This window comes from Chlorocebus sabaeus, chromosome 8 (assembly GCF_047675955.1).
Source record: "Chlorocebus sabaeus isolate Y175 chromosome 8, mChlSab1.0.hap1, whole genome shotgun sequence".
In the NCBI taxonomy this organism is placed as follows: Eukaryota; Metazoa; Chordata; class Mammalia; order Primates; family Cercopithecidae; genus Chlorocebus; species Chlorocebus sabaeus.
The window spans coordinates 84578427-84595924 of NC_132911.1; the positions used below are offsets into that span (position 1 = coordinate 84578427).

Genomic DNA, 17498 nt, shown 5'->3' on the forward strand with positions numbered 1-17498 from the left:
ATATCTGGACAATCATTGCTAAGGATTGCTAAGGGAATGGGTTGAAATTGTCATTAGCAGGGCTGAACATGAGGACACATGCCTTCCACATGTTTCTAAAAATGGCCTTGATAATGAAGACATCTCCTTGGTTTTGAACTATTTTTACAACTCTAGGTAAAACCCCAAGCCCCAGCGAGCCTTTCTTGGTATACATTAGTTATCCTTAATTAAATAAATGGTTTCCAAATAGAAGCAGATACACAAAAACTTTTATTAAGTGGAAGTTAGACTTACTTCATGGTAATTAACCAGTTACAAGTGCATTTAAATTCATGTGTGTAGACACTGTAGAAGTCAAAATGGTCTTTTGAAAGTCCAGTGTTCTGGCTCTGTGCCAGTGCAACCCCAGGTAGAACCATCCACAAAGTAAGTACAGGTCAACGATGATATCAGACTAGATTGGCAACACCATATTCATTGTTACAAGCATTACAGAACAGAAAAGTCCAAGGACCAGAAGACGATTACTAAAGTGATTCTTACTATAAGCCTTTTCTTCTACTTAAATGCTTCCAGAGGACCAGTGTAGCAAATCCTCAACTCTGGGGGGACAGAGCCACTTCTGCATTCTACACTTAAATGGGCCACAGAAACTGTAAACATTTGGTGGTCTCTTGATGCCCATTTCAAGTAGATGCCAGCTGTCCCCTTGGGAAAGTGCAGTTTAACTGGTGTGAACATTGAACATTGTACATCTTCGATCTGAAAATTTCCTTCTGTTTCAATTAGCACCAGTTTATTTAAAAATATTTTTCCTGGTGTTAAATATTTAGGAAACATTTTTTTTTTAAACAAACACACAAAGTCCAAAACAATGGAAAGCAACAGAAATTCAAAAAATTGTTTTAGAGAATAGCATTTAGAAAAACAAATGATTTAAACATTCAACAAATCTATGTACAATGTGCCAGAAGCTGGCAAGGAGCATGGCTGAGGAACAGTCAGGTAAAAGGTTTATCAACCTGAACCTCCACAGGCTGTATTTACAGTCAGATAGGTATTCAGAAATGTGTATCAGAACATCTGGATTTGGCTAAAAATCATATAAAAAGACACATTGCCCCTCCCCCAATAACTTCTAATTAGGTAGCAAACAATCCAGTATAACCTTAAGTACAGGTTTAGAAATGTGTGTGTGTGTTTTCCCCCCGCCCCCGTATTTTACAAACAGTTGAGAAACTTTCTCAATGGACATTGAAGAGAACCAGAATGGCAGAGAAATGGAGTTATTTCCACATTGTCAGATGAAGGAAAAGATATTTTTTCATGCTGAGGAATGTAGTAAAGCACTGATTAAAGAGAGAAGGCAAATTATTAGGGGAGGAGGTTTCATGAAAATATGAAATCAACAAAAGGGCTGAAGAAATTTGTGTATATTCTATATAGACTTTCCAAAATATAAGTAATTTTGAAAAAAGATCAATGATTTGCCTTGCTGGACAATATTTTCATATTTTGTTCTTTGAAACTATAACCGAAACCCCTTGAAGAATTTTTTTTTCTGGGATTTGAGAATTAAACCCAACAGATAAAACCTATGCCATTTTTATCCAATGAAATATTCGTTCACTTCATACAGTTTCGTTTGCTTGTTAATCCAGTGTTACTAGAACCTTTAAAGAACTGGGCACATTTTCTAACAGCCAACATTTCCCATTGATGCTTAAGGAGTAAAAAATAAACCATCTCCCATTTATTCATCTTAATGATGGAATCTTTTAGAGCCTGATGTTTCAGAGTAAAGTTTCAATCTTTAAAAACATCAAGTAGGAGAATATAGATGGGCTTCCCATATCCCCATAAGGATATGTATCCAAGTTTATTTTGAATAATTTCCAATTGTGGTAGGTAGCTATGCAAAAATTTACTTGGATTCGATAGAAAATACATGCTACTCTTTGAAAATGCATAGTTTATAATTTTATACATTCATTCACTAATATTAAAGACTTTTGTTAAGCAAGTACTTACCTCGGAATGGTGGTAAGATTATATTTCAAAAGATCTCTAAACATTGGACAGCATTGCCACCTAGCTTTTGAGTTAGCACTCAATGACATGTGAATGCCAGTCATTTTCACACGAGTGTCACGCAGGAAGGACTGCTGTTTTCTCTTCATTCTTTCTCCTTTACTTGTTTAGCAGGCACTAAAAAGCAATGCTTTCTACTGATTGCATTTCCACTAAATACCCCGTTTTAAATATTTAATAATTTCATTTTAATATTTTAGATTTAGTGTAGAAAATTCAGAAGATGGCTTAATTTTTAAAAGTTTCCTTAAACATTGTCATGGACTAAGGGCAACAGAGGTTTTGTGATTACTGTTGGTCTCTCTCCAGTCTTCTCATTTGATAAAATGACTGTAGGTCACTCGCAGTTGCATCTCATGATAGTCATGAACCCTTTGGGACTTAGCGATTTTTTCTTATCCTGAGTTCTTCTTCTAAGTATATAGGATTTTGATACACAAAACACTTTGGAAACTATTCTAGTGTCTGGTTATTCCAGAGAGCCTATGTTTAAATGGCTGATCACTGTCCAACCATTAATTACAAAAATAGGAATTTTAGGGTGTGTTGTAGGAAAATATTGATTCAGGGAATTTTTTTTTTTTTTAAACATGTATGATCCATATTCCTGGGTTAATTTACACCCAGGACATTTTCAGTTATCGAAGTCATGGGACTAGTATGTTTTGGAGATTTTTTAGTTCTTCCCTAAAAAGCTAAGTCTTTTCTAAAGCTTTCTTCCAATGACCAAGGAGGTTCCCCGAACAGTCGGCAGACAGTGAAAGGAGGGGCTTTGCTATCATCACAGGTGTTGGTCACATCACAGCCATTGATTTCCAGTAAGAAGAGTAAGGAAAAAAGGTTTAAAAAGTAAAACAAGGGTTGTAATCTGCAAAGTTATGCATTGCCCCTCAACCTTTTTTGGGAGAGTATGGGTAGTTTATCATTAAACTCCACTGTAGATCCCTGAGGGGTATGTTCACACTCTGGCCGCCGCTCTTCCTCTTTCCTCTCGGTCCCAGCCATCTGCCCAAAACATAGGAAGGGGGCTCCAGTGGAGTGAGGGGCAAGTGCTTAACAACATGAGTGGACTGGAGTCCTCTTCTCTTTCCATAAATACGAAATTATAACAATTATACCCTGCAGGAGCCACTTCCTTTTCACATACTAAAGGCCAATTCTGCTTTCATGCTCTGTAATTGTGGGCAGAAGTCAGAGCCGGGAGTAATTAAACATGGAGCCCTCTTGCTCTGCCCTCACTGTCCCCTCCTAAAGTGGAACCCCGCTCACATTCCTGGTTCTGATCACTCTATTAGCCTCACATGTGGAAAGGACCAGTAGGGTTGCTGACTTGCACAGCAGGCTTTGAGGCACAGTGAAAGGATTAGCTATCTGCCTTGTCATTCTTTACAGTGAGTCTGAACAAATCTTTTGTGATGAGCGTGGCTAGCTGTCTGCTAAGCTGCTCTCCTCATGATCACCTAAAACCGTTCAGACAGATGGAATATTTCCCCCGAAGGAAGGGGCTAGCCACACTGACTGAGTCTTACATCCCAGTCACAGTAATATTTATCCCCTTGCACCTTAATTTAAGAGAGAGAAAGCAGTACCACAGAAACAAGAATGTCCCTAAGAGAGAGAAAGCAGTACCACAGAAACAAGAATGTCCCATCAGGGGCTTTAGAATGGAAAAAACGTTAACAACAGCCTGGCCTCCAGCTCAGGGAAATGAGGGCAGAGGGATGGGTAATCTTTCAATAGCAAATTCACTGGGGCTTGCCAAGATGGGGGAAAGCAAGACTGGTAGCTGGAATGGGGACTGTTCTCTTTTAAAGCTCAGTTTCTTCTCTAGAGTGCTGGTTTTCCTTTTAAGTTAAGGATTGTAGAGAGAATTCAGAAGAAATAGATGAGCACCTTTGTTTTTTTCTGTTTAAAGCAAATTTCCTTCTTTAATGGTAGTCTCACTCCATCCCCCAGGTGCAGCGGTGCAATCTCGGCTCACTGCAACCTCTGCCTCCCGGGTTCAAGGGATTCCCCTGCCTCAGCCTCCCAAGTAGCTGGAATTACAGGTGTGCACCACCATGCCCAACTAATTTTTGTATTTTTAGTAAAGACAGGGTTTCACTCTTCTTCTGTTTTCACTCTTTCTTCCTCTGTTGGCCAGGCTGGTCTCGAACTCTGACCTCAAGTGATCCATCCACCTTGGCCTCCCAAAGTGCTGGGATTACAGGCGTGAACCACTGCATCTGGCCAACTCTGGTTAATTTTCTGAATTAAAAATTTAGGGAAATGGCCCTAGCAAGATAATGTAATAGTTAATTAGACTTGAGAATTAATTTTTAGTATTTTCATGATATAAATAAATCAAGGGGATCTTCTCTTTGGAAGTTGGTAGTTAATAACTATGTGGATGGTGCCTAACATGAAAGAACATTTTTAAAAAACAAGGACTACAGTTTAATCACCATCTCCACCTTCTTCCAAAATCTACAGTTACCTGCTTTTGGAACCATAGCTTTCTCTTTCTTTCTTTCTTCATGGGTCTTTCTACATCCTGTTATTGTCATGGCAATGGTGGTAACTATGATTCTTTTCCATCAGAAGAGGAAAGCACTAAACTGCTTCCTTCTCCAACACTGTATTACTTTAGAAACATAATAATAAGTATCATTCATCAAGAACCCTGTTCATGATGTAGAGTCTGGCCAAAATGTTTTTTTTGAGGCTCCTTCTAGCTCTGTGACTCAACTGCCTATGAATGACTTTACTCCAAACTCAAGATGTTACACCTGGTAAATTAATGGGAGAAAGGTAAGATGAAATCCATTCATATTTTGGACTGCTTTTTAATCATTCACAATGAAAGAAATCTCAGGCATTGCCAATGTCATTTAAATTGCATTCATATTTAAACATGACTTAACCATATTACCAGGCGTTTCCAACTCTGAGTTTACAGTATGTTTTGATTTGATCATTACAGATTATAAATTTGAGCTGGTTTTAAGATTTCTGGCATTGACTTAAGTTTATATACATAGCAAATGTTGTATGCTAGCAGCAAAATAAATTTTCCCCAAGGAGTCAAAACTTTTACTCAGAACATACATTTAGCTAATAAGCTCCTATAATTAACTACCAAATTGGCTGAAATTTAGGGATTAGAGATCCGCTATAGTAAAGGGATTCATCTGGGGATAAATCAGTTTGCACTTGGCAACATGACTAACGGGTGGGCTCTTTATGTCTATGCTGAAAGGCCTGGACTGAAAAGATGGTTTGAGAACATGGTGGGTCCCTGGGTCTTCTTACGTCCCTAATCAGTCTGGAAGACTAAGGTCTGAGCCAGGCCTTTAATGAGCCCTTTCTCTCTTCCTTGCAAGCAGTGCTGAGGCTGACTCAGGTTCAAGACTACTCTGGGTTGGCCTTGGAGGTGGGTATGTTGGTTTTAAATATTCCTATTCTACACTGGGTTCTTACAGAGATCAAATGGAATAGTGTGTGTGAACGAGACGGATTTTATTACATACGTGAAAGGGTCAGTGATTATCCCAGTACCATCAGGACTCTGATGTAAGATACAGTTTAAAATAACTTAGTCCATCTAAATGAAGGAAGCAACTTCTCATTTTTTTCATGACACATTTATTCCCATTTTGCTTTTGCCCTCAAAGATGCTAGAGTTTTGTATGTGGAAAAATCTCCTTTTGAGGTTAGTGGACACTCCGAAATAACCTAAATGCCTACCAGTTCTGAAGCAAGGCTTCTGCTGTATCATAGGTGAAGCAGGGGTAATTTGACACGGGAACGAAGACTCATGAGGCAGGATGGAGAGGGAAGGAGTGTGGGGAGGCTGGCAAAGGGCTTTGGCACAAGGAGGCAATGTGTGCTCGCTTCAAGCTTCAGAGGCTCCTGGCCACCTTCTCGGAAGGCACGAGGCTGCTCTTTGCCAGTCCCTCATCACAGTGGCCACGGTAGAAAACAGTAAGAAAATTAGGATAACAGTGATTCAATGCTTTGTGGGGCCCGGCCTGGGCATGCCAAAAGGAGGCAGAGTGAGAGAGCTGGATAACTCAGCGTATCTCTATTCAAGTCTGCCATGAGAATGATATCCGGGGAGAAACGATCTCTTTCCCCTCTTTTATTTTAGTTGCCCAGATAGTGCCGACATGCAAGTTTGTGGGGCTGATGGATGAACCTGACAACTGTGGAATGTGAAATCCACTTTTCCTAACAGTTGAAACTGGAGGCCGCAGGCTGCACCTGCCTGTGTACAGCTTCTCTTTGGTCTGCATAGTGTTGGCCAAGAGTTTGAGTTAGTTGTCAACACTTACGTGTCAGGTAATATCCTATTTCCAAGTCAGAAGATCTAGCAGCCCTGGGCCTGATTTCTGCATGGTTCTGATTGTCTAGAGCTGAGTGTGGGTGCCCCTTCAAAGAGGGCATGTGTTCTCCATTTCAACCTGGTCTTCACCATTCTTGTGTTCCTCTTTTCCTGATCCACATCAATCATTTACAGAACTTGCCTGGTCCTTTTGAGGCACTGACATTTGCAACCTCTCCTATAAAGATTTAGGAATCTTTTGGAAATGAGACTCATTTGGTTCAAAACCGCACAGCAATAAAAACTTCTTGGGGACTTTAACGCTAATAATGGAGACATTCCAAGGAGTGAAAACAGACATTTGCAGGACACCTCATCTTAAAGACCAGGAGCCAAGGCTGTACATGGCTTTCCCTAACTCTGTTCATTTCTAGTCCTCAAGTGTGCAGATTCTAAAGCCTATTTGAAACCAAGGTCCGAGTGACCTTCTGACCACCTCATAAGAGCTGCCCAACGGGTGTATGGCTGTTCTATCTCAGCTTTGCTTTTGATGTTATCTGCATACTTGGCTAATTAGGCTAGCTTCTGGATTACTACAATCTTAGAAAGAAAAGATGCTTTCTTGTTTTAACAGTGAGTGGGCTTGAAAAAACTGTACAGCATTATGAAATGGTTTTGGCAAAGCTCTAAGTTATTTGTGCAGTTTTAATAAACTCTTCACAACTCCCTTCTGTTTCCTGGTTCTTGGGAACGCAGTCTCTTTCTGATCACCACAACCTCGTGTGCCTGCTAGTTCTTCACAGTGAAAAATCAAGCACTTGTTCTTTTTCTTTTTTTAATTTTCTTTTTTCTTTTTTCCCTCCACTATATTTTGGAAGCACTTGTTCTTATGTGGAAATTACAGTTATATAGTTAGTGCTGAGGACAAAATTATTTTAAACACTACTGATCACCTAAGAATTCTATCTTTGGGCCTATCTACTATGATTTTAGGAATTTCCACCAAATGATACTTGCTGGTTAAATGCAAGTATCTGTGGTTCTGGTAGGTCAAGTGGTAAACTTGTCTTTGTGACACAGAATTTATCATTTTACACTAAAAACTTTATAAGAATATTTCTCCCATGACCTATAAGCATATCTATTAACATTTTTTAGATTTAAAATAAATAAAATGACTCTTCAGGCATCTTTTTCCATACTTTGAAAACACACCGTTAATGATAAAAGGAGTAGCTGTTGCTATCTTGATTCTCTTATAATACCCATTCCATCTGATCTGTATTTCTACCCTTGCTGCAGAGGGTTAATTAAAAAGATATGCATCAAAACATTTGCTTAAAAGAGACATAGCCCTTTGTTTGGTAAGCCGGAATTACTTATAATATTAACACTTCCTGTCTGGTAAAATACTATATTTTAAAAAATAAGCTACAATGTATAAAACCAAGGTCATTTCTCGCAAAATGTCTGTGTTCTTTGTGATTACAAAACACTGCATCTTGTAAAATATTTCCAGTTAACTTGAGAAGTAGAGTATTGACGCTTATTACCAAAGTGTCATGTCTCTTAGAACTGTAGAAGCCTAACCAGTATATTTCTTGTTTTATTTGGAAAATTAAGTTATAATTGTTTTTGTATTTAAAGATTACATTTTGCCACAACATATTACCATTGTGATTCTCAGACCCACAACAAAAGTTATAAAACGAGATTGTCTTCAAAAAAAGGAACTATTTACAAAACAGGACCAGAAGTAAAATTCCCATTTTGGTTCCTGGTCCTATGACAGATATACCTTTTAAAGCATGTATATCATTGGATATGGGCTTTTTCAAAGTCAATCATAATAAGCAAACCAGTTGGTCTTAAATACATTTTATAGTTTCTTGCTCTATTGGTGTGCATTACTCAGTGATACAACTGGTACCTAAAAAAAGTGCTAATCTCATTTTATTTACTGACTTCAGGTTTGGCTAGTTACAATGCAAAAAAGACACAAGAAACAGTTCCGATATGGAGGAATCCTCACAGGTACGAGGAACAGGGACAGTCCGTGCTGCTGGTAGGGCTACTTTCTTAGAGAAATGAAATTTCCAGTTGACCCGTGTGCCCGGGGCATTCTCCAAAATGATTCACATTCTCATTCATATTCATGAATCCTGCTCTGTTTCCACTCATTTGTATGCACAAATTCTTCCCCGAGTTCACACAGGTCAGTGCTACAGAAGATGTGGTCGATAGCAATTCTACAGGGTCATGAGAAAAATCAGCACCTTGTCCACAAGAGTCCATGGAAGTTTGTTTGCTAACATGCTATTAAAGCAAAATGTACATCGTTTACGGCTTGCTTTCACCTACAGAATTCTGCTGATAGCTAATAAACAGTCATCCATTGGGTAATGATAAAAAGAACCAGAAAGGCTTTGTATTCACAATTACATTCAGAAAAAGCCTTACATGAGTCTAGGAATATCCCCCACCCCGCCCCCACCCCCAGGCATTGCGCCTGTGGTCCAAATATTAGCCTTAGGCTACGGGTCAGCTACGAACCGTTTTCCCAGGGCACTCCCCCACACCTCACAAATGTCAGTACTGCCCAGTTCACGTAAATTTGTCTTGAAATGATACCATGTTCATTTGAAAAAAAAATGTTCTGAGTAGAAAAGACTTTAGTGACAACAAAATTCTTCCTAGTTTTAGGAGTCTCCAGACCTATGTTTGCATGCCCTTTATTTTTCCCTGAGGAAATGAATATTATTTACAGTATTTTGCTACTATTCTCAAGGTATTCTCTCTTATATGTACAACTCTGGCCACTTTTCTCTGAACCTTTGCAAGTGAATGCTGCACTTTGGAGTCTGATGAAGGGGGAACATGGATTCAGCAGTGCCAGCTAATTCAGAACCCAGGGCTGCTTTCAAAAGTGTGGCTTAGTGTGACACCAGAAACAGCAGACTTAAAACTCCAGTGATCTTGAGATTTAATGGAGGACATTTCAGTTTTAAAAATCTTTTGCAACATATAGACATGTGGCTATCTCTTTGAAAAGTTTTTAGAAAGGTCAAGAATTGTGTCATTCTCTATTGAAAATTTTCATCTGCAATATGGTTATGTTCAGGCAGGAATTGTCTAACGAAAGGGCACCTTGTTGGTGCCTGGAGCTGCCGCTGGGCACTCTGCAGCTAAGCGCACACATTCTTGGTCAGAAACCCACGGCTTTTTTCCCGACACTGGCTTTTGCCAACCAAGGGAGAAAACTTTTCAGCTAGTGTGGTGGAGAGAAGTCTGTATCTGCTAGAGATGGCCCGCTCCGGCTGGGCACAGCAGCCCTGCACCCTTGGCCAGAGGTACTTCCCTTCAGGTCATTCGCTCCTTGCCTCAGGCAGCTGCTCCCAGAGGAGACAATGGCAGCTCCCTGGGAGGTGCTCAGCGATGGTGACCACTAGCTGATCAGCACCAAGAAGATAAGCAAGAGCCAGGTATCCACAGACCTATTTTATCTCCCCCCCGACCCCCTTGCTACCTGTGTGTTTTCTCCAGGTTGTCACACTGCCTCCCACCAATGCAGCACACATCTTCCGGGAAGACCCAAGGCTTAACACCACTGCCTGCTGGCCACTCTGTTTTGTCACTGTCTGGAGAATGTCCTTTCAGTCACTATGAAATGACTTCTTTGGAGAGAGATGAGAAAACTTTTCTGAAGGCTGGGGTGTCAAAGGAGAAAAAAAATCAAAAGGCTACATCATGCCTTACTTAGAAATATTTCGGGACCAGAATCCATTGTTTTGCATGTCTTTTGCACAGACAGGCCTCCTCTGAGCTCCCTGTGGTGGCCAGGGCTCCAGTTCCACCGCCAGCCTGCTGTGGGAGCAGTCTGCCCAGCCCTCCCCGTCCTCCCAGCCAAACGAACACATACAGAGAACTTGGTTCCACAGCGATGGCATCCAACGAATGTCTGGCTAATTTGGCACTTCATTTAGTTCCAAAATATAACAAAATAAAGCTACATTAAAAAAAAAAAAAAAACCTAACTTGCATGATCAGCAGTGTATACTGGAATTCATAGCTTTCAGGGTAGCCTGTAAGGAGTATAATCCCTTTTCTTCAAGACCAGCCACCTGTGGTCTACTAGTTATTCCATGCATTGGTCCAGGGAATATGTGTCTGTGTCTAGGAAGGTACTGTGAGGGTCTGTCTGCACCGGAAGCCAGAAAAGAAACTACACAGAGCCCTGGGCTATCAGGCAGAAAGGGGCCCCAACTTGGGCAGGAGGCACAGAACTGTGTGAAAAACACTTTAGAAAGGAGAAGAGATCCCAGGGAAGCTACATTCAGCTCTATAGTTCTGCTTACACCTGTGCACTGGCTGCACACCAGGTAAGGACTGAGCTTGGCTCAGCTAAGCTGGAGCTCAGCACTACTCATGGGGTATATATCTGGGGGTGAAAGTCATGGGGCTTTGCTCCAGGACTGCTCCATAGCAAAGATCTCTCCCTCCTTGTGTTTCAAAGTTCTGGGATGGGGGATGGATTTTATACTTCATGACTTGAATCTTTTTCTATTAGTAACAGTCTAACGATCAAGGGCCAGAAAGCTTTGCTGAAGAGAAAAACCTCTGGTCTAGGACTGTACCCTATCATTCAAATACATGGTGAACTTGCTTAAACAGGTGACCAGCTCTGGCCTCCCAAAGCCATTAGGCAATCTGCCCATGGCTCAGGGCTTCCTGGACCAGCCAGAGCATCATCTCATATCAGTGGTGCTGCATTGGGGGTGACAGGACACCAGGAGGAGAAAGGACATGCTACAGTAGAAGAAACAAACACAGTTCTGCATTTTAAAAAATGCCATTTCCTGGCTGACCTTGTAAGTCTAAAACATACAGTATTGCTGGTGCTGTGACTAGTACTGATTGGTAATCAAGATGCCAAATTAGATGAAGCTCTTTTACTCTTCTCCTAAAATAAATGTTTTTAAAGAAACAAATAAATGAAGAAAAAAACCAGGATCTCTTCCAAGGAATAATTTTTAAAAATTTATATGAAAGTTTCAGAAATAAAAGTCCCATAATATGTGAATGCACAGATCGTGGATGTTGCGTGGTAGAACCTCCTTATACTTTCTTTTGCTTGTATATAAAAAGAATATTTGTCATTACTAGATGACTTCTCTCTACGCTTAAAAAAGTGTATGTACAATCTCTAGACATATATTAAACTTTCCTCTGTGCAATTTCATTTAACATTCCTATGGCTGATCCCATGTCCCCTGTCCCTATACAGTGCCTCCTATAAGGTGCTCTTCCTACTTTGCATAGGTATAGGAGAAATAACTCTTTAGTAGGGCAATTGAGAGTAGGGTAGATAGAGAATGAGCTTATTTATAGGGCTTGACGACTCCCCTCTCCCCACCACTATCCTCCAAACAAGCAAACAAGCACGTTACAAAGTCCAGTAAATGGAACACAGTGCAAGCCCTGGCCCTACTAAATTGAGAAATTCCTATACCTACATGCATTTTCCTTTTGATGTTCTGTATGTTCCCTTTTGAGCAAATTCTTAAATGAATAGCTCCAATATTTTTATAAGAAAAAATTAAGGTTTGACAACCTTCCATTTACTCACGTTTATATTGTTCATTAACTCAGCTCCCAGACATGCTAAAGCATAAAACCTATAAAAGTGCACTCAGAATGGAAGTGGTTTGTCGACCTAACATGACTTTCTGAACAGGTGGGGCCATGTGGGCTGTGCTCTGCTGTCTAAAGCAAACCTGCCGGGACAGTTTGAAGTTCTCTACCTCTTCTGAAATCAGTCAGTGGTGGAGGTTGGAGAGAAGGAAAATGACCCATTAACCTGGCTACAATCTTGACAGACAAGCAGTAACAAATAGCTCTGAGTTGCCATTTGTGTCACATCCCTGAAAGAAGCATCGAGGCTTACCCAGATGGCTACAGGTGCCAGTTCTTGACTGAGTTGTGGCAGGTAGAGAGTAAAATTAGCTGTGCTGCCTCAGGGGAAGAGCTTCTTATGGATCCAAGGAAGACTCCTAGATGTTTCCCAACAGTGACAGCTGGACTTCCTGAACTCAGCGTGGGGCTGAAGTCTGCTGGTGATTTCCGTGGACAATCGCTTCTCGAGTTTATGCCATCTGGGGGCCCTACAAACTAACAGCTCTACCATGGTTCAGTTTGGGGTCATTCTTAAAAACAAAACAAACAAAAAGACATAGAAAAGATGTCCAGAGTGCTGCGCTTTCTTGCAACACATCCTGACATATACTGCTCCAAGAAGCCAAATGGAAAATAGGGAAAAGATTATTCACAACAAAAGTAGGTATTGTTCTTTGTACAAATGCTACTGAATAACCTGTAGCTTGTTTTTTAAGTGTCAAAAAAATCTTGGAAATGGCATAATTCAGAAAGCTTATCAAAATATGCCTCCTTTCTAGGTAAAATGGGCTTTGTTGGTTCAATTGCTACAGAAGTCCACAGTTTTAAATCTAGACATACAGCAAAAAAGTTGACTTTTCTTTTGAAGGAAAAAAGCTAGTTATAGCTGTTCCTGGCTGGGTTCTCAGTAAGAGCAACTTTCTTTTGTCATAGGTGGTGACTTAAAACAATTTTTCTGTGTTTTTGCTGTTATTCCTCCAAGGTTCCTGAAAGGGCTTTTCCCAGCTTCAACTGTGTTTTATTCAGTAGGAAAAGCTCTTTCCAACACCTGCAGTGGGAGGCCAGGGCAGGAGCGGCTCAGGCCCCTCTGCCTGGGGGTCTCTCAGTCAAGGAACCTCTGGCAGGCCTTCTTCCAGCGGCAGGCGGTACACCACATGTCTCGGTTCTCCATCCCGTACACCTTCCGACACTTTTTACCTTCTCCCCTGGGCTTCCTGTAAGACAGACGAGGAAGGTTAGTTTAGTGGGAGGAATTCCATGGGCATTCTATGGAGAGCTCAAAATCCCTTAAAAGAGTGAGGGGAAAAAAAAAGGCTGGCCATGTGGCTCATGCCTGTAATCCCAGAACTTTGGGAGGCGGAGGTGGGCAGATCACCAGAGGTCAGCAGTTTGAGGCCAGCCTGTTCAACATGGTGAAACTCTGTCTCTAATAAAAACACACAAAAATTAGCCAGGCATGATGGCAGGCACCTGCAATCCCAGCTACTCAGGAGGCTGAGGCAGGAGAATCACTTGAACCCGGGAGGCGGAGGTTGCAGTGAGTCGAGATTGCGCCACTGCACTCCAGCCTGGGAGACAGGGCAACTTCTCTCTAAGTTCAGACTCTAATATGTGCTGGTTGTTTTTACAGCCACTCAACTGTTAAAATTTGCTACCATATCCCTTAGGCTTCTATTTGTCTACTTGTGGACATGTCCATTTGGGCATCTTCATAAAACTGAATTAAATAAGTAAACACAAGAAATGCCAGTAGAGAGCAACATTGCTCTTTCAAGTTTTTAAATAGGTACTTTCAAATGCTACCTCCATTCTCAATTTTTAGTACAGCAGTCCCTGCTAAGGATGGGGAATATGTTCCAAGACCCCCAGTGGATGCCTGAAACTGCAGATAGTACAAACCCTATATATATACTATGCATGAATTTCTTTTTCTTTCTTTACAGTTTCATGGATTGAAGATTAATTCTTACTGTCGATTTTTGCAACCTCAAAACCTCAAGAAAAAACAATTTTTTTCTTTCTTTGTTAAGTTGAAAACTTTCACCTTTTCACTTAAAGGAAGCACTTTATGGCTTGTCTTTGGCATGTCTGAATTAAAGCCTCACCACTCTTGCACTTTGGGTCCATCATTAAATAAAAGAAGGGTTACTTGAACATAAGCACAGTTTGTAACAGTCAATCTAATGGGCGAGTAGTGTAGACAGTGTGGATACACTGAACAAAGGGATAACATTCATCCCAGGCAGGACGGAGCTGGATGGCACGAAATTTCATTACACGACTCAGAATGGTTTGCAATTTCAAACTTAGGAATCATTTATTTCTGGAATTCTCCATTAAGCATTTTTGGACCACAATTGACTTCGGGTAACTGAAACCACAGAAAGTAAAACTGTGGATAAAAGGAGACTACTGTATTTTGGTTAAGGAACTTCTGGGGAGACTGTTCTTGAACTGCATTAAAAATTGTATCTTCTAGTTCATTTAATATAGAGATTAATACAACATGGATCTAAATAGACCCAATAATCACCATTACCTATTCTGTAAAAACAAAACAAAACAAAACAACAAAAACCCAAAACCTTACTGTAAATTATTACCCCCTAAAACAACAAATCTTCATTAATAGGTAATGGATGGGAAAAACCACAGGAAAAAAAGAAAGGGAGTTTTGTCAATTGTGGAGAAATTTTATAGAAGATCATCTCTCAGGGTTCTCTCTGCTGTTCTGTTTTACAGTTAATTCCCTTGTGGTGAAGTATGTGGAGTTTTAAGCTGTCGTACCTTAGGCTGACCGTGCCTCTGGGTGGGGAGGACAGGACCGTGTGCGCATGCTGTCTCTGCTCTCCTGTGCCCACCGGATGATGATGTGTGGGTGACACCTGGTGAATACATGGAAAACAAAGTTGATGGGGCAGGTTCTCCACCCATGCAGTTAGTTAGCCTTTGCTATGTGGACACTGGTCCTTGACCATTAGAAGCAGAGATGAGGCCAGACACGGTGGCTCACACCTGTAATCCCAGAACTTTGGGAGGTCGAGGTGGGTGGAGCACTTGTGGTCAGGAGTTCAATCAGCCTGGCCAACATGGTGACACACTGTCTCTACCAAAAAGTACAAAAATTAGCCAAGCTTGGGAGTGTGTGCCTGTAGTCCCAGCTACTTGGGGGTCTGAGGCAGGAGAATTGTTTGAACCCCGGGGCGGAGATTGCAGTGAGCTGAGATCGCGCCACTGCACTCTAGCCTGGGTGACAGAGTGAGATCCTGTCTCAAAAAAAAAAAAAAAAAGAAAGAAAGAAGCAGAGATGCTTTCCTCACAGAGACGACACATTAAAATGGAGGAGGGCTGCTTATGGCAGAAGTAAAATGCATTCCCAAACAGAGAAGACCCACCAATAGCCAATATCTCCAACATTTTTTACTTCATATCTATGCATTTCAAGTGGCTTATAATACCATATTTTCACTTGAATAATATTTTAAACCTTAAAGTACATTCCTGTCTATTTCTTTTGATCCTCATGAACCCTGTCAAGTAGGGCAAGGCTCACGATTCCCTTTTTAGAAGATGAAACATACCTAGAGAGGTTAAGAGATTTATTTATGATTATGTAGCTAGTAAGTGACAATGACACAATGCAGGTCTAGGCCTTCTGTTGGCTCTAGTGGATCAATCACAGCCACTAAATACATGGATTCTTGTGTAAAACACCCCCTCAGCAGACTCTCAGGTCCAAACAGGAAGGAATAAAGGCAAGAGGCAGAGAGCCTGAACAAATCAAGAACATATGCCATCCACCGAACACTTACTGAGCGCTCACTATGTGCCAGGTACACCGACAGCAGCTTTAATCTTCACAACGACCCCACATAGTATTACTATTGTTCCCATTTTATAGATTAGGAAACCAAGGCAGATGGAGGTTAAGTAACTTGCCAAAGGTCACGGCATGTGTCATGGTGGAGCCAGGGCTGTGCTGCAGCTCTCCCTGGCACCAGGACGTGTGTTTAACTCTGTTGCTCTTCTGTCCCTCACGTCATAGAGAAGGACCCCTGCTGTCCTCAGTCCGTTCCGGATTACTCACTTCAGCCCTTTGCATCACCTGCTCTCGTAACACTAAATAATGTCCCCAGCTTCTGGAATTCTTAAAAGTTGCAACAAATTAATTTTTTTTAACAAAGGAAAAAGAATGTTTCAACTAATTAAACAGTATTGCCATATATGGGAGGGCAGACATTTAATAAATTTAAAAACCTAGGAGCCAACATGGTCATAGGAATAGCATTGTCAATTAAAAGTCATGGGAGCGTTCCCCAGACATTCTTAGAGAATTGCTTTTCTCCAGTACAGGTATTAGTACTTTCTCTTCTCTTTCAACATAAAGGAATGCACGGGATACAGTTTGGATGTGTGTCCCTGCCCGAATTTCATGTGGAAATGTAATCCCCAATGCCGGAGGTGGGGCCTGGTGGCAGGTGTGTGGATCGTGGAGATGGATCCCTCATGAATGGCTTGGACCATTCTCTTGGTGATATGTGACCTCTCACTCTTGAGTTTACATAAGACCATGGTGGTTTTATGCCCATTCCTACTTCATACATGACGTGCCTGCTCCTGCTTCACCTTCCACCATGAGTAAATGCTCCCTGAGGCCTCCCCAGAAGCAGATGCCACTCTGCTTCCTGTACAGCCTGCAGAGCCAATTAAACCTCTTTTCTTTATAACTTACCCTGTCTCCGGTATTTCTTTACAGTAATGCAAGAATGGCCTAATAAAGATCATCAGTGTTATTTTCCCAGACATTAATTTTAATGCTATGGTTTGAATGTTTGTCCCCTCCAAAACTCTTGTTGAAACTTACTTGCCATTATAATAGTATTAAGAGGTGGGGCCCTTAAGAGGTGATTAGGCTCTGAGGGCTCCACTCCCATGGGTGGGATTAGTGTTCTACAAGGGCCAGTCTGGCCCCCTTACCCTCTCACCTTCTGCCATGTGATGATGCAGAATAAAGGCCCTCACAGAGGCTGGCATGTTGATGTTGGACTTCCCCGCCTCCAGGTTGTTAGTCAGTAGATTTCTGTTCATTACAAATTACCCAGTCTAAAATATTCTGTTATAGCAGCACAAAACTTAGACATTTAAAAAATTACACAAGGAGGGCCAGGAGTGGTGGCTTACACCTGCAATCCTAGCACTTTGGGAGGCCAAGGTGGGCAGATCACTCGAGTCCAGGTGTTTGAACCCAGTCTGGGCAACATGGTGAAACTCCATCTCTACTAAAAATACACAAATTAGCCAGATTGGTGATGTGCACCTATAGTCCCAGCTACTTAGGAGGCTGAGGTGGGAGGATCACCCGAGTGTGGAGAGTTCAAGGCAGCAGTGAGTTGAGATTGTGCCACTGCACTCTAGCCTTAGCAATAGAGTGAGACGCGTCTCAAAAAAA

General features: G+C 41.3%; 1 protein-coding gene across 2 annotated transcripts in view; it reads right to left on the reverse strand.

The window, feature by feature from the left end:
• Positions 1–229: 229 nt before the first annotated feature.
• Positions 230–17498, reverse strand: part of ZNF704 (zinc finger protein 704) — a 247188-nt gene continuing 229919 nt past the window's right edge. For both annotated transcript variants that reach the window (XM_008000964.3, XM_008000963.3), the window contains exons 8-9: positions 14837–14934; positions 230–13263 (exon numbers count right to left, since the gene is read on the reverse strand). In XM_008000964.3, coding sequence (XP_007999155.1) covers positions 13152–13263; positions 14837–14934 — 210 coding nt within the window. In that variant the 3' untranslated portion in view covers positions 230–13151. The remainder of the gene's footprint in view (positions 13264–14836; positions 14935–17498) is intronic.